Below are 25907 nucleotides of genomic sequence, written 5' to 3' on the forward strand. Positions count from 1 at the left end.
GCCCTGTGGCCCAACATTTCAACTCCCCCTCCCACTCTGCCGAGGACATGGAGGTCCTGGGCCTCCTTCACCGCCGCTCCCTCACCACCAGACGCCTGGAGGAAGAACGCCTTATCTTCCACCTCAGAACACTTCAACCCCAGGGCATCAATGTGGAGTTCAACAGTTTCCTCACTTCCCCTTCCCCCACTTCACCCTAGATCCAAACTTCCAGCTCAGCACTGTCCCCATGACTTGTCCTACCTGCCTATCTTCTATTCCACCTATCCACTCCACCCTCCTCCCTGACCTATCAATTTCATCCTCTCCCCCACTCACCTATACTCGATGCTACTTTCTCCCTACCCTCCTCTAGCTTATTTCTCTACGCTTCAGGCTCTCTGCCTTTATTCCTGATGAAGGGCTTTTGCCCGAAATGTCGATTTTACTGCTCCTTAGATGCTGCCTGAACTGCTGTGCTCTTCTAGCACCACTAATCCAGACTCTGGTTTCCAGCATCTGCAGTCATTGTTTTTACCATATAGACAACATCTACTACTCTGCCTTCATTAGTCTTCTTTGTCTCCTCTTCAAAAAACTCAATCAAGTTCGTGAAACACAATTTCTCATGCACAAAACCGTACTGAAAATCCCTAATCAGTCCTTGTGTTTCCGAATGCACGTAAAACCTGTACATCAGAATCCCTTCCAACAACTTACCTACCAGTGACATAAGGCTGACTGGTCTGCAGAACCCTGGCACAATATCCAAGCTGCAATCTTGCGGCAACACACCCATGGCTGTTGATGATACAATCATCTCAGCAAGGGGCACAGCAATCTCTTCCCTAGCTTCCCGCAAAGTTCCGGAATATACCTAGGGATTTATCTGCCTTTGTGAGTTTTCAGACCACCAACACCTCCCCTCTGGCGATATTAATTCTTTTAAAGACATCACTATTTCTCCAAATTACTGAGCTTCCATGTCCTTCTCCACAGTAAATACTGCACTGATGCAAATATTCATTTAGTACCTCATGCATCTCCTGTGATTTCACACATAGGCAGCCTTGTTGATCTTTAAAGGAAACTATTTTCTCTCTAATTACTCTTTTGATCTTAATGTATTTATAGGATCTCTTTAGGTTCTCCTTAACTCTATTTGCCAAAGCTATCTCATGTGCCCTTTTTGACCTCCTGATTTCCCTCTTAAGTATAAGCCTACTGCACTCATACACTTCTAGGGATTCACTCGATCCCAGCTGTCTATACCTGACATATGCCACTTTCTTTTCCTTGACTAGAGACTCAATTTGTCAAGTCATCCAGCATTCTCTCCACCCCCCCAGCATTCCCTGCACCTTGCAGCTCTGCCCTTCACACTAATAGGAACATATTATTCCTTAACTCCTGTTATCTCATTCTTAAAAGGCCTCCCATTTCCCAACACATCTCCTCCACTTCCCGCACCTTCGCCCTTGAACTTCAACCCTCCAACCGCAACAAGGATAGAACCCTCTGGGTCCTCATCTTCCACCCCGCCAATCTCCGGATACAGCGCATTATCCTCCAACATTTCTGCCACCTACAATCAGACCCCACCACAAGAGATATATTTCCCTCCCCAGCCGTATCTGAATTCCACAGAGACCTTTCCCTCCGCAACTCCCTTGTCAAGTCTATGCCCCCCACCAACCCACACTCCGCACTTGGCAACTTCCCTTGTCGCACCAGGAAGTGTAAACCTTGGACCCACACCTCCCCCCTCATCTCCAACCAAGGTCTCAAAGGATCTTTTCACATCCAGCAGAGATTTTCCTGCACATTCACCCACCTCATCTACTGTGTCCATTGCTCTCGATGTGGTCTCTGCTACATCGGGGAGACAGGACGCTAACTCGCAAAGTGTTTCAGGGAACATCTCTGGGATACATGCACCAAACAACCCCACCACCCTGTGGCCGACCACTTCATCTCCCCTTCCCACATGCAAGTCCTGGGCCTCCTCCATTGCCAAATCCATGTCACCTGATGACTGGAGGAAGAATCTCTCATCTTCCGCCTTGGGACCCTTCAATCACATGGCAGCAACATCAACTTCACCAGTTTCTAAATCTCCCCTCCCCCCACCTCATTCCTAGATCCAACCCTCCAACTCAGTACCACCCTCTTGAGCTGGCCTACCTGTCCATCTCCTTCCCACTTCCTTACAGATATCTAATGTCTCCTGGCATATTTGTTTCCCAATTTTCTGCTGACTATTAGTGGGGCTATAATACAATTCCCAAAGGTGAACATGCCTTTCTTATTTTTAATTTCCATCCATATAATCTCCCAGGAATATCCTCCCTAAGTACAGCCCTAAAATTGCCTCTAACCAAAAACGCCTCTCCCCCTCCTGTCTTGCCTCCCTTTCTATCCTTCTTGTAGCATCCATACCCTGGAATATTAAGTGCCAGTCCTGTCCATCCCTGAGGCATGTTTCTATAATAGCTATGATATCCCAGTCTCATGGTCCCAATCATGCCCTATATTCATCTGCCTTACTTGTCAGGCTTCTTATATTGAAGTAAATGCAGTTTTATTGACCAGTCTTACCTTGTTCTTTGTCAAGCTCTTGTCTGCCGTGACCATTTGACTTGTTCCTCTTAACTACTGTATCAGCCTCCGCTTTTTCTCTTTTCTCACTATCACCTTGATTCCCCCAGCCCCCAACCTTATGAGGATAAATCTTCCGGAGTCATTCTAGCTAGTCTCTCCTCCAGGATATTGGTCCCCTCCCAACTTAGGTGGAACCCCTGAAGAGATCCCAATAGACCAAAAATGTGAATCCTTGCCCCCTGCACCAAGTATTGCTACTCTTACTAGCAAATGACACTGGGAGTAGTGCAGATATTTCTACCCTCGAGAACCTCCTTTGTAACCTCCTGCCTAGTTTCCTGTCTGCAGAACTCCCTAATCTTTCTCTACCTCTTTGTTGGTACTAACGTCCGCAACGACCTCCTGCTGGTCACTCTCCCCTTTCAGAATATTCTGCACCTTCTCAGAGACCTCCTTGATCCTGGCACCCAGGAGGCAACACACCATGCTGATGTCTCACTGATGGCTGCAGCAACATCTGTCTATACCCAAGATTAGAGTGTCCCTAATACAATCGATCGCTTGGAACCTGACATCCCCCTTATTTCAGTAGAGCCAGTTACAGTACCAGAAAACTTGGCTGTCAGTGATATCCTCCCCTGAGAGGCCATCCCCTGCTGGTATCCAAAGTGACATACCTGTTTTGAGATGGGGATAATCACAGGAGAGTCCTGCACACCTGGCTATGTCTCATAACATTCCTAGGGGTCAACCATCTACTGTATCTGCGGTGTCTCCAATTCCCTGAAAATGCCATCCATCACAACACTCTGCTATTGTAAACTCCTCATTGTCTCTAACTGCTGCTCTAATAGGTCCATCCAGTCCAACAGGATTCGCAACCAAACACACTTCCTGCAGTCATAGTCTACAGGAATAATCAAATTCTCCCCGATTTCCCAGATCTGACAAGAAGAGCACATTATGTTACTAAAGCCATTTTTGTGCCTTTAACAGACCCAGAAATTACCTAAAAACAAACACACTACACATTGCTCAAGTACGCAGCGATAGCACAGTCTTACTGCTGAAAGACACCGCTTTGGGATAACCTAATATCAATCCTTAAATGTTAAAAGTCAATCAAGAGGCATATCCCAGTATAAACATAATTTTAAAAATTCCCTCACCTTACTCACTATTATAGATTTACAAAACAAAACAGATTAAGGTTTAGAGGTTTTAGGAGTCTTAAAATCAAACACTTAGCTGATCAGGCTCAAAAAACAAAGATCATTATCTTCTCCTGTAGTTTCAGCGAGCAATGTTTTTGAAATCACTGATAATTCTGCAGCTGCATGTGAGGCTGGATATTAGACTTTCCTATGTCAGCTATGAAATGGCAATGAACCTCATCCCTTTCCCTCTCTGTGTCATTGGTAACAAGATGCACAATGACCTGCTGCTGGTCACTCTCCCCTTTCAGAATATCCTACACCCTCTCTGAGACATCCTTGACCCTGGCAGCTGGGAGGCAACACACCATCCTGATGTCTCCTTTTAAAATATAGCTTCATTTGGTCTGGGAAAATGGTCTCCACAAAGAAGGAATTGTTTGGAAATTAACCTTGTTGTTACCAACTGAAGGAGAATAAAGAAGGAGAATCCAGCTATCCTTGCTCGGCCAAGTTCCAACAATTTCAGGGTATCCCATCTAGATCTGTAACAACTTGGTGAGCCTCACCTGAGCTCTGGTCATATGATATGTATGGCCCACAAAACTTTCCCTTTGTCAATTCTGAAGGAGAATCATGTTGGACTCAAAATGGTTTCTCTCTCCACTGATCCTATCAGCCCTGCTGCGCATCTCTAACACGTTCCATTTCTGTTTCAAATCTCCGGCATCTGTAGCACCTCGTTTTTACTTATGAGTTTTTTCACCAACATATTCCTCTAGAATGATGCATTCCTCCCCCACCCTCTCCCTGAAGGCCACACGACAGGGTTTGCTTGATGGGCTCCCACCTAGCAAGTTCTTCTGCTGGAAGGGGATATTAGTGCATTCATTGCTCAATTGGACCTCAGTTCACACCCAAGCCTTACAATGCTACAATTAATTGAGGGGGGAGTGGGGGAGATTTGGAGGTGGCAGAGTTCCTGGCATTCAATCAATCAAATGGTCCCCATCTTGAAACCCAACTCCACGGTGGGAATTGTGAGCATCTACGAAGGTATTTAGATAGGCTCAGTGAGTGGGCAAACATTTAAGAGTGCAAGACTGATCATTTTGGTAGAAGAAATAGAAAGGCAGACAATTATTTAAATGGAAAGAGACTGCAGAATGTTGTGGTGCAGAGGGATCTGGATGTCCTCGTACATGCCACAAAATGTTATCAGGTATTTAAGAAAGTGTGTTTTTTTTTTAATTGCATGTGGGATGGAATATGGACAGTGTACCTGATAGCTTTGTACAGTCTTCATCTCCTTAATTAAAGAGGGATATATTTGCATTGGAAGCAGATCAGAGAAGGTTGACTAGGCTGATTGCTGGAATTATGAGGTGTCACATCAGGAAAAGTGGAGAACATTCGGCCTATATACATTGGAGTTTAAAAGAATGAAGGGAGGTATTATTGAAACATACTGTGAAATCACTACAAGTTAAATTTGGCTAACCCACAACTCCAGCTGTTAGTGAAGGTATCATCCACTGGAAGGACAGGACATCTAATCGAAGGATGTCCATGAAAAGTAGAAGTTCCAGACTGGTAACTCAGGAGTAGCTACGGGTGCGCACACTTGCCTTACAGTAATGGCTGCAGTGGTCTCAGCCCATGTCCTCAGCAGAGTTACAGCAAGAGTCATTTTTAATATGGATGAAGCTGGAGTGTTCTTTTATCAGGTTGTCATCTAATGTTTAAAGATAAAATGTGTAATGGTGAAAAGTGAAACAAGGAGTGTCTTTCTGTGATGGTCTGTACCAATGTGGATGGCAACAAAACACTGTTGCTTCTTGTTATAAAACAGTCCAAGAAAGTCATAGAATCATAGAATCCCTACAGTGTGGAAGCAGACCGTTCGACCTATTGAGTCGGCACTGACCCTCCGAAGAGCATCCCACCCCAATCCACCCCCCAACTCTATCCCTGGAAACCCGCATTTCTCATGGCTAATCCAATCACCCTGCACATCCCCAGACACTCTAACAATGCAACATAGCGAATCCACCTAAATTGCAAATTTGGAATGTGGGAGGAAACTAGAGCATCCAAAAGAAAGCCACGAGGACACAGGGAGAATGTGCAACTCCACAGAACTCCGAGGGCGGATTTTATCCTGAGACCCTGGCACTGTGAGGCGGCAATGCTAACTGCTGAGCCACCATGCCCCTTTCCCCTACCTCTCTATGGCTTTGTGAAGGTCGAGACACTACCTTTTCTGTACAAAGCTAAGACAACCATTGAGGTGACTTCCAGCATTTGGAGGCGAACAACAGGAAAGTGAACAAAATGTATTGAAGGAAGGTACGGCAGATCATCGCTCTGAAGAGCCAGAGGAGTGAATGCCTGCTCACTCACTCACCTGTTACCCTCACTGCAGTCACAAAGACCATGAGGAAGTTCTGCAATGTTACATCACACCACAGAAACAAGGAAAATGTGCCCAGAAACAGCATGTTCAGCAGAAAAAGATTACTGAACGTTTCCAAATCTAACTCTCAGCATTTAACAATGACTTTTGCTGTAAATGTCAGGTTACTGTAAATACCAACCAAATGAAAAATAATGATTTCTTATGTATTTACTTCATCATTGTGTTTCCATAAGGTTTGAGATTTTTTGCCTTAGACAAATCAGGTTACGTAAGGGCATCCTCAGCTGACTCGAGTCTCCGCTCAACACCAAACCTGTAGGTGATATGGCTGATGGTGATTTTACTGTCTCTGATTCTGTGGGCGGCTGATGAGGTAGCTACTCAGAGGATGCTTCCTCTTGAGGTAAATCTAGATGAAGCCAACACAGTTTAAAAATAGGCATCTCCCATTTAAGGTGAGGAGGTGAGGAGGAATCTCTTCAGAGAGTGTCATTAATCTTTGGAATTCTCTGCCCCAGGAGAATATTAAGGGTTTGTTCATTGAACATATCCAAGGTTGAATTAAATTGATTTTGGATTGACAATAAAGTTGAGAGTTATGGGGGGAGCAGGCAGAAAAGGACCACAGTCAGAGCAGCCATGATCTTAGTGAATGGCAGAGCAGGTGTGAGGGACTGAATGGCCTCCTGTGCTTTTATTTCATATTTCCTTATGAGTATCCTTTTATACATCACTAAAATGATTCAATGGGTGTTACATACATTGGGTGTATTAGATCTGCTGAGTAATCTGTTCCACAAACTGAGCAAAGGAGTTATAGAGTCATACAGCATAGAAACAGGCCATTCGGCCCCTACGTCAATGTCAACCAACACAACTCATCCCATTTTCCTGCACTTGGTCCATAACCCACTGATTTCCTAGGGAATCTTTTACTCTCAGATCACTTATTTCACCATTGGGATCGGTGCTGGGGCGGGGGGTCCTCTGTTGTTTGTCATTTTATGTAAACAATTTGAATGAGAATTTAGGGAAGAGCGGTCAGTAAGTTTGTGGATGATACCAAAATTGGCGTAGAAGGTTATCTAAGATTACAAAGTTCTTGATCAATTGGTCCAATGGGCTGGGGAGTGGCAGGTGGATGCATTTTGGTAAAGCAAACGGGGGCAGGTCTTACACAGTTTATGGTAGGGCCCTGGGTAGTGTTGTCGAACAGAAAGGTTAGGGTTTTAGGTTCATGCTTCTTTCAAAGTTGTGTCACAGGTAGTCAGGCTGGATAAGAAGGCATTTAGCACACTTGCCTTCATTGATCAGATCATTGAATGTAGGAGTTTGGATATCACGTTGAGGTTGTACAGGCCATTGGTGAGGCTACCTTGTAGAATATGACATACAAGTTCTAGTTGTCATGCTATAGGAACGATATTATCAAATTGGTGAGAGTTCAGAAAAAAAACTAGGAAGTTGTCAGGATTTGAGTTAAGTGGAGAGGCTGGACAGGCTGGGACTTTTGTCACTGGAGAGTAGGAGGTTGAGGGGTGACCTTAGAGGTTCATAAAATCATAAAAGCATAAGTAAGGGTCTTTTCCTTTAGGGTGGGGGAGTTGAAAGGGAGGAGGCATATTTTTAAGGTGAGAGAAAGATTTAAAGGGACCTGAGGGGCAACGTTTTCACACTGAGGGTGGTTCATATGTGGAATGAACTGCCAAAGGAAGTGGTAGATACAAATACAGTTGCAACATTTAAACAGGTACATGAATAGGAAAGGGTTAAAGGATATGGGTCAAACATAGGCAAGTGGGACTAGTTTAGTTTGGGAAACTTGGCTGGCATGGACGAGCTGAATTGAAGTTGTTTCCGCGTTGTATGACTCTGAGTCTATCCAAAACAGCCTGATCCCTCTTTGAATTCACAACATATTTTCCTTGTTCCTACCTCTGCCACTTTGATTTTCCCAAGGCATATTCAAATTAAAGTTACCCATGATTAATGTACTGCCTTTTTCACATGCCCTCATTATTTTCTGTTTCATTCTCTGTTCCACAAGAACTGCTACTGTTAACAGGCTTATAGATCAGTCCCACTAATGTCTTCTTTCCTTTGTAAGTTCTTACCTCCACCCAAATGGATTCTACATCATCTGATCCAAGATAACTTCTTGTGATTGTGTTTATTCCATCACACGCTAACAATGCTAGCCCTCCACTCTTCCCTTCCTGCCTGTCATTTCAAAAACTCACATTCCCCGGATTATTTAGTTCTCAGCTTTGATCTCCTTGTAATGGTTGCTCTGTAATTCATAGAATGCCTACAGTATAGAAACGGGCCATTTGGCCCAACAAGTCCACACCAACCCTTCGAAGAGTATCCCACCCAGGCCCATCCCCTGACTAATGCACCTAACCTACACATCCCTGAACACTACAGGCAATTTAGCCTGGCCAATTCACCCTAACCTGCACATCTTTGGACTGTGGGACGAAACCAGAGCACCCGGAGGAAATCCATGCTGACACGGAGAATGTACAAACTCTACTCAGTCGCCTGAGGCTGGAATCAAACCAGAGTCCCTGGCGCTGTGAGGCAGTAGTGCTAATAAGCTCATACTCATTTCTTTTATTCCAAATACTATGTACATTTAAGTAAACAGTATTCATTAATTTTGCCTGTTTACCTCTTTTGCCTCCTTCACCCTATTTGCTGTTTTGTTTTGTGCTTATGCAGTTCTCAGTTCTTGTTTCTCTTTCTCTCTGGAAGGTTCTTTCATTTCCTCAGATGTGTAGCCTGATGGGATATCGGATATCCTGCAGTACTTTCACAAGACTGCCATATATTATCAATAAGATTGCCACCCAACCATTCACAATGGGATGTGCCACTTGAAATCTTAAAGCTATTTACACCCAATAGGCAGGAGTGACTGGAACCTGACTGAGTGATGGAACCTTGACTCATTTTTCTCAGTGTCTAACCACAGTGTGCAGTGTCACAAAGTTCCTCATCCACTCATTACAGCTGAGAGAGGCTAACTCTGTAAAGACGAGAGATTGAGCCTGTGAACTGTGCAGAGGGTTCAGTTACATAGTAAGATACTTGCTTTACCAATAAAGTGGCTGGAAGAGTTTTGAGGAGTGCTCCGCAGGGTCTGTGCTGGACTTAGTGATGTTTGTCATTTATACAAACGATTTGGATGAGAATTTAAGAGGATCAGTTAGTAAGTTTGTGGATGACACCAAAATTGGTGGTATAGTCAACAGTGAAAAAGGTTATCAAAGATTACAAAGGGATCTCAATCAATTGGGTCAATGGACTGAGGAGTGACAGATGGAGTTTAATTTGGATATATGTGAAGTATTGCATTTTGGTAAAATAAACAAGGGTAGATCTTATACAGTTTGTGGTAGGGCCCTGGGTACTGTTGTCAAAAGAGAGACTCAGGGGTTTGGCCACATAATCCTTTGAACATTGCACTGCAGGTAGACAGGGTGGTTAAGCAGGCGTTTAGTTGGGACATCATGTTGAAGTTGTACAGGACATTGGTGAGGCCACTTTTGGAATATTGTGTACAATTTATAGACAACGTCTTTAACCTGATGAGACGAATATTAATGATGAGGTAGGATCTCTGCCACCGCTGTCAGTATTAATTAGTTTCTTTCAATGTTACTCTCAAAACCCAGTTTCCAACAGTATAACATCACAAATCCCTCAATAGAACAGTAGGGAAGTAACCTCCGGACCTGGGATGGTTTCTGATGCTGTGTTAACACCTATGGGGTTTATATTTGAACAAAGCCATTTGCCTATACACAGCGCAGCATAATGCCAATCCCATCTGAGCTGCCTTGAAGTTAACTTGTCAGTTTTATTTTTGGAATAATTGGTACATCATTGGACCAGAGCTTCAATGGCACGTTGTGGTTGAATTGGTTACTTGTAGCATGGGTTTGCTGCCAGAGTGTCAAATAAAAACTAGTGTCTTTCAGGAAGAGCGTGGGCCTGCGCTGACCCACACGTCCAAACATTCCTGTGACCTACAATGGCCCAGGAAACCTTCGTAAGAACAATTGCGAAGGACAATTTGAGATGTCCCACCAATGTCTCAGCAAATGTGCCTCACCATTATTAGCCTTATCTCAGTAATGTACAAAATAGAAACCACAGGGATAATAGGTTGCCTCTCCCAGGAAATCATTTTCAATTCTTCCAAAAGATGTCATGCCCTACCTGGAGTTTTTACTTCTGAAGGATACCCTGTTGTCTTGTGATTGACAGCAAGAATTCGGAAAGCATATAAGACCCTGGGGTCCATGCCCCCCAGCTTGTGACCTCTGATGGCGGGATCGATGGAACTGGCGACAATCTGCCAGGGGGTGTATGGGTCGGTCTTGGATTGTTCCAGCTCAGTTGTACCCCGGACCCTAAAGGATCGTCTCGCAGGCCTCCTCTGTATCATGAAGCCTGTTAAGTCACCAGAGCCCTGAGTCATCCATTCGAGAACCACCTCCGTTCTCTGGCGGCCGTACAAGAGCTTGCTGATGGTCACGTTCGGGGGCGTTGGATACTCTGTCATGGAAAGGGAGAAAAACACATGATTACCACAACAAACAAATGTAGAGCCATCAAGCAGCTTCATGCAGGAAAACCTTTGGTGGAAACTGGTCGGACGGGCAGCACATTTTTTTAAAAATTGGTTTTAGCCAGCACTGGCAATTTATTAACCATCCTTAATTGCTCCATGTGGACTGGCCTTTTCAGAGGGCCATACCAAATCAACCACATTGCTGTGAATATGGAGTCACATGTAGGCCAGCCCAGATAGATTTCCTTCTCTAAAGGACACGAGTGAACAAGATGAATATTTACAACACTGTGCTGGGCCTGTCCTGCCAATGGGACAGTATTTACCCAGGGATGGTACTGGTGTCATCTGTGACGTTGTCTGTGAGGTAGGATCGCATGAGTATGACTATGTCAGGCTGTTATTTGACCAGTCTGTGAGACAGCTCTCCCAATTTTGGTACAAGCCCCCATTTGTTAGTAAGGAGGACTTTCCAGGGTTGTGTGGGCCGTTGTGATTTCTGGTGTCTTGCTGGATGACAGGCAGCCTGTCCAGTTTCATTTCTTTTATCAGACTCTGTGATTGCTGGAGGAGAAAGTGAGGTCTGCAGATGCTGGAGATCAGAGCTGAAAATGTGTTGCTGGAAAAGCGCAGCAGGTCAGGCAGCATCCAGGGAACAGGAGAATTGACGTTTCGGGCATAAGCCCTTCTTCAGGAATCACGATTCCTGAAGAAGGGCTTATGCCCGAAACGTCGATTCTCCTGTTCTCTGGATGCTGCCTGACCTGCTGCGCTTTTCCAGCAACACATTTTCAGCTCTGTGATTGCTGGATGCTACTCAATAACTCTCAGGCCCATTTCACAGAGCGGTTAAGATTCAACCACATTGCTATTGGTCTAGAGTCACATATAAACCAGACCAGGCAGATAACTTAAAGGACTTTAGCGAACCAGATGAATTTTTACAACAAATGATGACAATTTCATGGTCACCACCACTGACTCTAGTATTCAATTCCAAATTTTTGTCAATGGAAGTTAAATTCCATCAATTGCTGTATGAAGTTCTGTCCCCAGAGAACTCACCTGCACCAGTCGATTCCGAGTCTACTGGGTTCCTGATGAAGGTCTTATGCCTGAAACTTTGATTCTCCTGCTCGTCCAATGCTGCCTGACTTGCTGTGCTTTTCCAGCACCACACTCTCAATACTAATGGCATTACCACTATACCACCAAACACCCTTTATGGGAGGCAATCTTTACCTAGTCTGGCCTACATCTTATAATTTAACGGAAGGTGCAGATAAATATGTGACTCTAATATCCATAAGGTAGACCAAGAGAAGACATCAGACTAAATGAAGTATGGTAAAGAGAGAGGTCTTAGACACTTACATTTGAGAATTGTGCTTAGCGATCTGCAATGTACAGATATGAATAAGAGTGTTACAGTATATCACATGAAAGATAAAGAAACCAAAAACATCATAGAGTATTTATGAAACTTCCCACAGCCATAAGATGCTATGGAGAAGGGCTAGCAAGGTGGCTAGTACTGCTGCCTCACAGCACCAGGGACCTGGTTCAATTCCAGCCTTGGGCAACTGTCTGTGTGGAGTTTATACATTCTCCCCGTGGGTTTCCTCCCACGGTCCAAAGATGTGCAACTTAGGTGGACTGGCCATGTTAAATTGTCCATTGTATCCAGGGATGTGCAGGCCAGGTGGATTAGCCATGGCAAATGCAGGGTTACAAGGATTGGGTAAAGGGGTGGTTCTAGGTGGGATGATCTTGGAGGGTCAGTGTGGACCTGTTGGGCCAAGTGGCCTTCTTCCACACTGTATGGATTCTCTGATTCTGGTTAAGTATCTAAATGTGCCATTTTAGGTTAGAACATGGAATAACTATCAGACTCAGAATAATGTTACTGACTCTCAATTATCCACACAGTGGCCTAGTGAACCATTCAACTGAACTTAAGGCAGCAACTCCCCACCACTTTTTCCAAGGGTATTTAAGGAGGGCAATAAATGCTGGCCTAGGCAATGATGCTCAGGTTCTGTGAATGAACTTAAAAAGAATAGAGAGGGTTTACAACAGAATCAGAAGGGGAATAGGTACAGGCTGTGACCCAGCCAGGTATGGGAATATGATGAAGATGTGCTTTCAATACCACTGAATTAAATTTACATGAAAGCATTCTACAAATCTCCATCTCAACCCTGAGAGGAACAGCTCCAGTCAGGGAAAGTGCCAGGTTTTCTGTAGGGAAATTTAAAGAGACATCTAAGGGTTTCTTAGTTATGAAATAAAAATATACATTAACAGATAATAGATGCTTGCTTCATATCATGTCGTATGTAGTGCATGTGATGGTTTGTGTGGTATGTGTTATAGTATATATAATGGCATGTGTGCATACATGCACAAACACACAAATGAATAGAGAAACACACACAAACTGTACAGAAATGCACACGCAAAATATACACAGGCACACAGAGACACAAATCCACACATACATAAAAATACACTCACACCACACATGCACAAAATATACACAAAACATGAACACTAATATACAAAACCATACAGAACCACATGCAAACATTATATACACAGATGCGCACACAAACATACACAAACGCATACAAAAATACAACAGACCCACATACAAAACCACATTGATTCACACATACAAAACCACATAGATTCACACACAAAATACACAGAAACACACACAAAATTCCATGCATTCACACAAAGATACCCACAGCTTCACACTGATACACTCACTCACCAAAATAACCACACAATGACTCATCCCCTCACACAGTCACACACCCACAAGGACACACATACACTAATACAGTCATCCACACACTCAATGTAATGTATAACTGAAGAGTACACAATACAAACATTAATTTGCACTGTAACAATCACTCACTGTTCACAAGGAGCTGGATGCTGAGTCTTGAACTCCCCACGACATTGCTTGCTGTGCACCAGTAGGTTCCATTGTCATGGTCTCCATCAGCTTCCCGAATGGTGAGATTCGACCAAGAGTTCTCCTGGTGCAGCAGGTACTTTTTGGGCCTGAGCCAGACACTTTCGTTCCTATTATTGTGCCAGACAATCTCCGAAGTTGGATATGCAGCCTTAAGGATACAGGTCACATAGACATCACTTCCCTCAAACACTGTCACACTGTTTCTCGGGGTAAGAAGATCTGGTGCCTCTGAAATCAGAATGAACATAATGGATTCTAATTTTCAAACACAGCTTTGCATTATTTCATAACAATTTTTAGTTTCTAAACATTTTACCATAGTGAACAAGCAAAATCCCTTCGTTATATTGACAAACTCAGTTAGGTGACCTTCAAACCTCTTTTGTAGATCAGTAAACAGGCCCAACATTATTAATAATACTGGAAAGTTCTGGTAAAACTCAGCACATCAGACAGCTCCAATGGAAATCTGAACACAACGCTATTTCTACCGACTGACGCTGGATGACCTTCTGAGTATTTCTGTCACATTATGCCTTCATTCCAAATGACCATCAAATTGGCATTCTGCCTATATGCCATCAACCCTAATCTTTCCTCATAATTCAGATCCTTGATAACCAGACCATTTTGGTTGCTTATCTTAGTATCTGTGGTGACATCTTTAACAAAACTGATGAGTTAAGCACAACAGCTACTCTCCTACATGACAATAAAAGTATGATGTTCAGGATTGATGGCCTAAGAGTAGTAAATACTTTAAAGTGAAGACTTTTCTGCAAGACTCCATACCCAGTTGGATGCTGCATGCCCTGCTCCTGCTTAAAGGATGTGTTGCTTGACATATAAACTCCTTGCCACTGTACGTTGGACTAGACTGTAGCACCTGATTGTTGATAGACCGTTCAGCTTTACCCAGGAAGTTGCCTCTCCAATTTGCCCAACGCAGTGAGGCCTGAGGTAGGCCTCCTTCCCAATTACACGACAGCATGGTGTATTCCAAACTCTTCACTGCAGTAGCGGAACAACTAGGTCCCCCTTCAGGCAACACTGAAAACATAAAACAATTTTAGTTACTGAAAGTCACGGTGGGTGAAAGGACAAACAGAAAAGTAATTTTGAATGAATCTAAAATATCTTGTAAAACACAAGTCCAGTTTATTGTCATGTGTATCCCGAAAAAAATTTTCTCAAAGATCTAAATTGATGTGTATTTTAAGGCTGATTCCGCATTTCTAATGACAATCTTGTCTTGTCTCCTGTACCAGTGGCTGTACAACAAATTATACTTCAAAAGAAATTTTGTCCTGGACACATTGGAATTTTCTTATAAAATTGTGTAATAAAATATCAACAATCCTCAGAAAAGTGATATACAGTTGTTGTTTTTGTCTTTTATTCATTCTATTATTTGGTCAATTTTCCTGTGTGAATATCAGAGGGTTATTTGTGTGCTGCTTCCATAATAAGCTCAGGGTATTAAGAGATACATTATCGATTGAGAATCTCCAGATCTTGCTGATTGATTACATCATGTTCCAGACTGAGAGGATCACATCCTATGTCTTCCTATTGTGAATAATCACTTGCTGGATTGTTAAGCAATTGCACATCCTGCAGGAAGTTCAGTCTCAGATTTAACAACTCTCATAAAGTGACAATATAATGTCAAACTGAATCCCAGAAAGGGAACAACTTTATCTCAAGTCTCATGTATGCAATTGGTTAATTGCTGTCGGAAATGTGCAAAATCTTATACCTGTTTTCCCTCTCCCACAATCTTACTTTTTCTCTTTATTTTACTCTGATTTAACTCTGCTTCAGCTCCTGCTCTGTCATTCCCTTGTTTCTTGAGCAATGCTCACCAGGGGGAAAGGAGATGTAATGTTCGTCCCAGTTAACTCAAGCCCTAGAGCCCCACTCAACTCATTCTCAACTCACACCTCCAGTAAGCCATGCTGCAAAATAAATTGGAATTGAAATGTGCAAGGCACAGTTGAACCAATAGCCCTCAGAGCCAGATGCTCCCCATCCAGCAGGATTTCATCCATTGTTGCAAAAGTAATGCAGAAGAACAGTGTAAGCTATTCAGTTGATGCCCATCTACATTTTTGGAAATCTGCAGTTGCTTTTGCGAGCTCATGATCATTTTCATAATACAGTACTAACCAGGAACATTTCTGAGAGTGAGCAATGGACTTGTTAAGGTACAGTATTATAGAATATCAGATAGGGGCTGCCAATCTTTATCAATAGTTGGTGGCTTTTACTTTTTGGCTTTATTCTTATAAGGAACGCAGGCATAACTGGCTATTTATTCCCATTCCCAATTGCGCTGGAGAATGTAATGGTGAATCATAGAATCACACAGTACAAAAAAAGCCTTTAGGTCCATTGAGTCAGGACCACCTTCTTGAACCGATCCAATCCTTTGAGGGTGTCAATGTACCCACTTTGCCCCTAGGGAAGCAGTTCCAGGATTCTGACCCAGTGACAATGAAAGAACAGAGATATATTTCCAAGCCAGGATAGTAAGTGGCTTGGAGGGGACCTTGCAGTTGGTGGTATTTCTAGGTGTCTGCTGCCCCTGTCCTTCTGAGTGTCAAAGGTCATGAGCTTGGAAGATGCCGTCTAGGAACTCTGAGTGAAATGCTTTGACTGGGATCAGGATCAATCTCAACTGTGTGGATCCCACAGTCAGGGCATGGATAGCCAAGGTCCTTTCTCCAGGGTAGAGGAGATAAACCTAGAGGGCATAGGTTTAAGGTGAGAGAGAAAAGATTTAAAAGATACCTAAGGAGCAACTTTTTCAGGCAGAGGATGGTGGGTGTATGGAAAGAGTTTCCAGAGAAAGTGGTGGAAACAGGTACAATTACAATATTTATAAGGCATCTGGATGGATATATGAATACGGGCAAATGGGAATAGATTAATTTAGGATATCTGGTTGGCATGAATGAGTTGGACTGAAGGGTCTGTTTCCATGCTGTACATCTCTACAACTCTATGTGCAGGCTAGGTGGATTGGCCATGCTAAATTGCCCATAGGGTCCAGAGATGTGCAGGCTAGGTAGATTAGCTGTGGGGAAATGCAGGGTTACAGGGATAGGGTCGGGAGGAGGGTCTGGGTGGGACGTTCTTCAGAGGGTCAGTGTGGATTTGATGGGCCGCGTGGCCTGCTTCTACACTGTGGGGATTCTATGATTCTATTAACAGCGTTCTAGAGAGAGGGAAAGAACTGGAGATGGAGTAGGAGAGAAGAGCAATGAACATATTCTGCCCAGACCCTCATTTGTGAATGAATTATACTCACGTGCAGTGGTTCGGCAGGACCAGTCTGCTCTCAGGGCTGGGTGAGAGGCTCGGCAGGAGTACGTGCTGTTGTTGGAGGTCTCCCATCCCGCCTTTACTCTTGAAATACTGGATAGACCCTCGACATCAACGCCATCTCTTTGTGTGTCAACCCACTGCAGAGTTGCTGGAGGGTTCCCACCTTCCCATGAGCACCACAGAGCTATATCCTGATTATCATTAACAGATAGCACAGTGCAGATGGGCTTCCCGTCAGGTAGATCTGTACAAGGCAGGAAGGACTAAAGAGGTTAGTAACTGAGTACGTGAGGAAACCCGGTGAATAAAGCTGAACCTCGGATCCTACCTTCACTTTTTCAGCCGCCTCTTCCCATTTATAATTAGCCAGTGGACAACCTGTTTCCAATGGAGCCATGTACAAACAGACGAATCAGGAGCAGGAGTAGGACATTAGACCCTTCAAGCCTTATTCGCCATTTGATGAGATTGATCTGATTAAACAATAATTTATCTATCTCTGCCCTGAAAGATACTCCACGATCCTGCCTCCTCTGATCTCTGGGGAAGACAATTCAGACTCATCACCCTTTTGGGGAAGAAAAAAAACTCCTCATCTCCATCTTCTAATTTTTAAATTGTCTTCCCTAATTCTCACTCCTCCTACATCCTTTCAGCGATCACCGTGTCAAGGCAGCTCAGGAGCTTTCACGTTTCAACAAAGTCACAACATCATTCTTTTGCATTTCAGTGGATATAGGCCCAGCCTACTCTATCCTTCCTCAGAAAACAAACCCCATTCACCCCAGCAATCTGTGAAGTGAACCTTCTCTGACCTGCTTCTTTTTGTTTTATTCACTGGTGGGATGTGAGTGTCGAATGCAATGATTGTCGGTGTTAGAAATGCAGCTTCCTTTAAGGGTCAGCCAGAGCAGATTCAGAGCTTATTTATTTTTATTTGCTCATGGGACATGGGAGTTGCTGTCTGGCCAGCATTTATTGCCCATTCTTAGCTATCCTTGAGAAAGTGCTGGTGAGCTGCTTTCTTGAACCGCTGCAGTCTGTTTGTTGTAGGTTGACCCACAACCCACAGAGGGAGTTCCAAGATTTTGACACTGAAGCAACCATGATACAGTTGCTAGTCAGGAGGGTGAGTGGTTCAGAGGGGAACTTGCAGGTAATAGTATTCCCATGTATCTGCTGCCTTTGACCTTCTAGATGAAGTGGGTTTGGAAGGTTCTATCTAAGGATCTTTGGTGAATTTCTGCAGTCCATCTTGTAGATAGAACACACTGCTGCTGCTGAGCGTTAGGGTGGACGGAGTGAATGCTTGCAGATGTGGTACCAATCAAGTGTTTTGTCCGGAATGATGTCAAGCTTCTTAAGTATTGTTGGAATGAACATATCCAGGCATTTGGGGAGTACAAGTGCTGAGTAGATGGTGGATAGGCTTTGGGGAGTCAGGAGGTGAGTTATTGGCTGCAGGATTCCTAGCCTCTAACCTGCTCTTGTAGCTACTGTATTTATATGGCCATTCCAATTCAGTTTCTGGTCAATAGTATTCCCAGGGATGTTGAAGTAGAGCAAGTGATACTGGTTGGAATTTGGATCTAACAGCTGGCTTCTGTTGGTTGAAGACAATTTCACTCTCTTTATTGTTATTCACAAAATCTTTCATTGCGTTTTTGGTTGCATATCAACACCACGTTCCTGAACTTTGTAGTCCAATGTGGAGGGTACAGGAGAGTCACAGGACTTCCTTGTGGGTCTGCTCCTCGGCCTAACCAAGTTAGCTATTAACATGTCCAGAAGGCCGGCTTTGGAGGGGCTCATGGTTGCTGATACCTGCCCTCCCTTCCCTGATTACATTCATGCCCAGGTGCCCATGGAGAGGGAGAACGTGGTGTCCACCAATATTCTCGGTGCCTTTACAGCATGGAAACAGACCCTTCAGTCCAACCAGCTCATGACCATAATCCCAAAGTAAACCAGCCCCACTTACCTATGCTTGGCCTATATCCCTCTAAACATTTCCTATTCATGAATTTATTTAAATGTCTTTTAAATGTAACTGTACCCATATCCATCACTTCCTCTGAAGGTCCATTCCATGCATGAACCACTGCATAAAAAAAGTTGCCCCTCATGTATTTTTAAAAATCTTTTCTTCTCACCTTAAAAATACCCCCCCCCTAGACTTGAAACCCCCCCACCCTAGGGAAAAGGCACCTGTCATTCAGCTATCTATACCCCTAATGATTTTATATAAAGGTCACCCTTCAACCTCCTATGCTCCAGTTAAAAAAAGTCCCAGCCTATCCAGCCTCTCTGAGCATTCCCAGAAACATCCTTGGAAATCTTTTCTGAACCCTCTCCATCTTAATAACATTCTTCCTGTAGTAGGGCGACCAGAACTGCATACAGTATTCCAGAAGAGTCTTCAACAATGTCCTCTACAACCTCAACATGACATCCTAACTCCGATAATTGAAAATCTGAGCAATGAAGGCAAGTGTGCTAAATGCCTTCTTGACCATTCTATCTACATGTGACATAATTCTTTCACGTTTATGTACCTGAACCCCTAGGTCTCTCTCTTGTTCTACAACACTACCCAAGGCCCTACTTTTAATTGAATAAGTCTTGCCCTTGTTTGTTTTACCAAAATGGAATACTTCACACTTATCCAAATTAAACTCCATCTGGCACTCCTCAGCCCATTGACCCAATTGATCAAGAATCTCTTTGCAATCTTAGATAACCTTCTTCACTCTTTGACTTTTAAGGTGAATGTTGGTTTCAATATCAAGGAGTCGGTGAAATCGATTTTTCTACAGTGACAAAATGGGAAAGTAGGGAGAAACCACATCTTTAAGGAACCAAGAAAATCCATGGACATGATATCCCATTGAAATTCATCTTCATTATTCTCAGATAACGTCTAGACCCATTCCAAAGGACACAATATTTTTGCCTCGAATATTCCACCAGTTACTTATCCAAATCATTAATCATTCTTCACATATGGTCACTCTTCCCAGCATCCTCTTTATGTTCCAGGTTATGCAAAACCTGGAGTGACATGTCGCCTGGGACTTCTTGACCTCACTTGGACTGATTGCTCGGTCTGGCAGCATCTGAAGTGGAGGCAGTACTTGAGAAAAGAATTGCTCAATGATCCAATTGTCCAAACCATTTAGCGAGGGTAATAGTAGGACAACAGTGAATATGGAGCAGAATGAGGGAGGCACACTATCAAATTATACAATTTGTATGTCACTGGCGACTAACTTTGGAAAGATTTTATTCGATTGAATGAACTCAGCCAGTCAAAGGTTTAGGGGGTCAGCCAAGAAAGTGGAGTTGAGACCACAATCAGATCTTAATGAACAGAGGAAAAGGCACAAGGGGCTGAATAGCCTACTCTTGCTCCTAAGTCCTCTATTCCTATGCTCTTCAAAGGCGTCAAACGATTGCCTGGTGTCAGATTAAGCTTGTTGGAGATATGGTAGTAAAAGGAGTGACCGATTCATATACACTGTTCTAATGTTGACCATATCAGGAGGACATAGAGAGGAGAATATAACCCTCTTCTGTCCCTTTATATCAGGCAGCCTGGGTGACCATGTCCCATTGTGAGCTGCTGTTCCTGATCCTAGGTAGGGCAGAGGCAGAGGTGACAACATTTGCTACTACGCAATCCTCTGCATTCTGTTTTCTGTTATCAACTGTATGTTTTGAGCACTGCATCGTATGCTGGAGAAAGATGTTACAAAGAGTGTGGCTGATTGACAACTGTTTGAAATTAAATGAAAAAGACCACAAATTTTCAGTTAAAAAGTGCAACATCAATAATTATAAATATGAACAAAATGTTTGATTGTGTTAGAAGACTGTCGAAATTGTGTAAACTGCTTCCATACTTTATCATAAATTAGTATAGGACATCACGACAATATACAGACAGCACCTTGCACTCAGATCTTTATTAATCTCACCTTATAGATTTAAAAATATCTTGTAGACAATCTACAATCTGAAAACCGATCAAGAAATATTGCAGTTTATGGCAAAATCAAAGAGAAACAGTTGAGGCTAAACGAAAGTTTCTTGAAGCCAAACAATTTGAGATTAAATTCTACTCACAGTAGACAGTGAGTATGATGGTAGTCTTAGTCCTGGCGTTGAGCACCGTGTTGTATGCGAGGCACATGTAGCTTCCTGTCTGACTCCGAGCAATTCTCTCAATGACAAACTGCTGTCCTGTGTAGATCTGTGAGTTATTATGGAACCAGATGTATTGGCTGGGTGGATTGGAAGATGCTGAGCAGGTCATGGAGATAGTGTCCTGTTCAATTGCTGCATAACCGACAGAGTTGAGAGCATAAGGAGTGATATTGATGGCTGGCTGATCAGGACCATCTAGAAAAGAAAAGGTATGAACTAACTTCACCATGTGTTGCTAAAGGTGACAACTGCACTTTTAGATTGAACTTCATTGACGAACACTACGTAATATTGACAACTGAACAAATATAATTGTGGTCAAAGGCTAATTATTCTCTTCCCACATTGCCAGTTGAACAGAGTTATGTTAGGACAATGCCAGAATTAGCCCAATAATGTTACAAACTGGCTGAATAGGTTGGGACTATTTTCCCTGGAGTGTCGGAGGCTGAGGGTGACCTTATAGAGATTTATAAAATCATGAGGGGCATGGATAGGGTGACTAGCCAGGGTCTTTTCCCCAGAGTGGCGGAGTACAAAACTAAAGTGAGTGGGAAAGATTTAAAAGTGACCTAAGGGCAACTTTTTTCATGCAGAGGGTGGTTCGTGTATGGAATGAGCAGCCAGAGTTGGTGGAGGATGGTACAATTACAATATTTAAAAGGCATCTGGATGGGTACAGAAATAGGTAGGGTTTAGAGGGATATGGGCCAAATGATGGCAAATGTGACTAGATTAATTTAGGATATCAGGTCAGCATAGACCAGTTGTACGGAAGGGTCTGTTTTGATTTTGTACATCTCTGTGATTCCATGCTAAACATGGCTTCTGGATATCCCAGTGCCCTTTTCAGGCAATGGGTTGATTGGTTGTAAAACCACTACAGTACTATAGGAAAAATATCAGTTCATTTTCTCACACCAGGATTCCACATACACCAGTAAAGTAATAAACAAATCATCTTTTCTTGGCTGTGATATGCAGATTCCCCAAGATGCTGTGGAGATTGCTTCCTCCTTATCTTCCTATAATACCAAAGGATTGTGTGTATTCACATGACAGAGTTGAAGGGGCCTTGATTTGACATCTCATCCAAAAAACAGAAACTCCCACAGTGCAGCATGAGGGTTATAATGATTAATGGCTAGGTTGGTGTCAATAACACATTCCACAATGATGATATGAGAACTCACTTGACTAAGACTTGGACACACTAATGGAAAGCTGCAGGCAATTCCTTAATATAGGATAAACTAGCTATTGTGTGAACATACCAACAGCTGAGTAATCACTTCAAATCTAGACCAACCTATATATAACACGGAATTGCAACACACATTCTCAAATCAGGTTTCCCTTTTGAGTGGGAATTCAATCCATACACACATCAACATAGAGGTGATAGTGCTATCCAATCAACACCAATAGCAAGAGAAGCCAGCAGCAAACCAAAATGAACAGGAAATGACATCACCACATGAAATGACATCACCAATTCAAGGAAACTTAAACACATAAATAGAAAGTGGGCCATGCCACCAGTGCCTCATCCGGAAGCTCATTGATGATGTTCCCTGGTATGGTGATGAAACGTCTGAAAACATACCTTCCAGCTCATCGAGCAAACCTACACCTAGAACCTCAACCTGAGCTACAAATCTTTTCAAAGCGCGCTAATTGTAAACTTTGTCACTGTACTCCTGTACATCTGCATTTGAGTACATGTGACAGTAAAGGATATTCTATTCTATTAGTTAGAACCAATTACACTGTATGTCAGGGATAGAGGATTTCCCCTGGACCTGGGAGTTATTTCTGTTCCAGAGTTGAAAGAAACTGGTTGTGCAGAACCCAAAGTTCACTACAGTGTTTACAATAAAAACATCATCTAGCAAGCTTCAGCCTGAGTGGTTAAAAGAACTTACAGATGACATCGAGCCAAACCCGATCACTGGTCACTTCATTGACCTCGTTCTTGGCTGTGCAGGTATACCAGCCTGTGTGGTTCCTGTTTACTGAGGTCAGGTTCAGCAGACTATCTGTGGTCTCAGAGACATTGATGGGACCTGTGGACAAAGCTGCCTGCCTGTTCCAAATGTACTCCAGTGGTCTAGTTCCATTCTCCACAGAACACAGTAGTGAAATCGCAGACCCTTCAACCGGAGCAGAGACGCTCATCTGAATGGATGGCTTGGTAATCGGAACTATTAAAACAAAGGGAACATGGTCATTTCCACAGAGCAAGCTGACATCTTCCATTACTGCAAGTTCAAATCTAAAGCCTTCTCCAGCTCCTGACCATAAGTAAATTGCTCCTCCTATAATGTTCAAATGATGGTCAATGTAAGCCCAAGTAACAGGAAACCTTTCCTATTCATATACCCATCCAGATGCCTTTTAAATGTTGTCATTGTACCAGTCTCCATCACTTCCTGTGGCAGCTCATTCCATATACACACCCACCATCTGTCTGACAATGTTGTCTGTCCGGTTCTTTTTAAATCTTTCCCCTCCCACCTTAAACCTGGGCCTCTAGTTTTGGATTCCCCTACCCTGGAGAAAAGTGTAGTGCTGGAAAAGCACAGCTGGTCAGGCAGCATCCGAGGAGCAGGAAAATTGATGTTTCGAGCATATGTTCCTGATCTTTGACTGCTGCCTGACTAGTTGTGCTTTTCCAGCACCACACTATCAACTCTGATCTCCAGCATCTGTAGTCCTGACTTTCTACCCTGGGTAAAATACTTTGGCTATTCACCCTATCCATGCTCCTCATGATTCTGTAAACCTCTTTAAGGTCACCCCTCAGCCTCTGACTCTTCAAGGAAAAACAGCCCCAGCTTATTCAGCCTCTCCCTATAACTCAAACCCATCAGTCCCGGCAAAGTCCTTGTAAATCCTTTCTGTGCCCTCTCAAGTTTAACAACATCTTTCCTGTAGAAAGTATTCTAAACATTGTCTCACCAATGTCCTGTGCAGTCGCAACATGATGTCCCAACTCCTTCACTCTATGCACTGACCAGTAAAGGCAAGTGTGTCTAATGCCTTCTTCACCATCCTGTCTACCTGCGACTCCACTTTCAAGGAAGCATACACCTGCACTCCTAGGTCTTTATTCAGCAATTCTCCCCAGGGCCCTACCATTAACTGTGTAAATTCTACTGTTGTTTGTCTTATCAAATGCAACACCTCACATTTATCTAAATTAAACTCCATCTGCTACTTCTCGGCCCACTAGCCCATCTAGTCAAGGCCGTGTTGAACTCTGAGATAATCTGCATCACTGTTCACTACACCACCTGTTTTGATGTCATCTGCAAACTTACTAACCATGCCTTCTATATACGCATCCAAATCATTTATATAATTGGTGAAAAGAAACGGTCCCAGCACTGATCTTTGTGGCACACTGCTGGGCACTGTGTGAGCACAAATCTCTCACAATACTGAAATAAAGCTAGTTCCTCTTCCCATCCTCTAACAACTAAAACTTTAATCTGACGAAAACAAAATTCAGAGGAGAACAAAAGATCAATGATTTTGCAGTTATTACAGTGGGTGGCATGGTGGCTCAGTGGTTAGCACTGCTGCCTTACAGCACCAGGGTCCCAGGTTCGATTCCAGCCTCGGGCGACTGTCTATGTGGAGTTTGCACATTCTCCCCGTGTCTGTGTGGGTTTCCTCCGGGTGCTCCGGTTTCCTCCCACCATCTAAAGATGTGCAGGTCAGGTGAATTGGCCATGCTAAATTGCCCATAGTGTTAGGTGCATTAGTCTGGGTGGATTACTCTTCGGAGGGTTGGTGTGGATTTGTTGGGCCAAAGGGCCTGCTTCCACACTGTAGAGAATCTAATCATATCTACATTGCAAATTTATCTGTGCATTTCTACAGTGTATCACTCCAACAGCAATGCATCAAGTGGTAAATTAACTAACATGAGGGAGGAATCTGGATAGAAGTGATCACAACTTAGTTCCACCCTAATTATATTAAAGAACAAAAATAAAAGTAAGATTTGCATTACTAAAGCGTTTTTCACAACTTTGGGGTGTTCAAAAGCCAAATACATATTTCTGAAGTATGTCACTAAGACAATAGTGAGGCCTCAGTAATATCCCTGCTCCCTTTTAGATCTTAAGATATTCTGCCATCTCCAACAATCCTTATCAGATTGGGTGGATCTTCAGCATTAAACCTTTCAGAACCATTAGCCTATTTTTGATTTCCAGCATCTGCAGGAATTTGTTAAGTGTTTGAAGCTTAATCTTCTACTTAGTGCTCCATCAATCAGCAGTACAACATCAAACTCCCACAGAAAGGTTAAACAACTAAAGGAAAGTAGAAGCAAACAAGGTTCTTAGGAATTAGCACAGGATTAGAATATCCACATTCACCGAATAAGCTACTACATGGACTTTAGATCAGGGCGGTGCTGGAAAACCACAGCAGGTCAGGCAGCATCCGAGGTGCAGGAAAATTGACGTTTCGGGCAAAAGCCCTTCATCAGGAATAGAGGCAGGAAGCCTCCAGGGTGTAGAGATAAATGGTGGGGGGGCGGGCTGGGGAGAAGGTAGCAAAGAGTACCATAGGTGAATGGGGGTGGGGATGGAGGTGATAGGTCAGAGAGGAGGGTGGGGGAAGGTAGCA

General features: G+C 43.3%; 1 protein-coding gene across 1 annotated transcript in view; it reads right to left on the minus strand.

The window, feature by feature from the left end:
- The window catches only part of LOC122540554 (V-set and immunoglobulin domain-containing protein 10-like 2), a 98159-nt gene that overhangs the window by 52138 nt on the left and 20114 nt on the right, over positions 1–25907 (minus strand). The window contains exons 4-9 of the mRNA XM_043676421.1: positions 23189–23467; positions 21183–21458; positions 17041–17301; positions 14520–14777; positions 13665–13955; positions 10381–10719 (exon numbers count right to left, since the gene is read on the minus strand). Of these exons, the coding sequence (XP_043532356.1) occupies positions 10381–10719; positions 13665–13955; positions 14520–14777; positions 17041–17301; positions 21183–21458; positions 23189–23467 (1704 nt within the window). The remainder of the gene's footprint in view (positions 1–10380; positions 10720–13664; positions 13956–14519; positions 14778–17040; positions 17302–21182; positions 21459–23188; positions 23468–25907) is intronic.

This window comes from Chiloscyllium plagiosum, chromosome 35 (genome assembly GCF_004010195.1).
Source record: "Chiloscyllium plagiosum isolate BGI_BamShark_2017 chromosome 35, ASM401019v2, whole genome shotgun sequence".
Lineage (NCBI taxonomy): Eukaryota > Metazoa > Chordata > Chondrichthyes > Orectolobiformes > Hemiscylliidae > Chiloscyllium > Chiloscyllium plagiosum.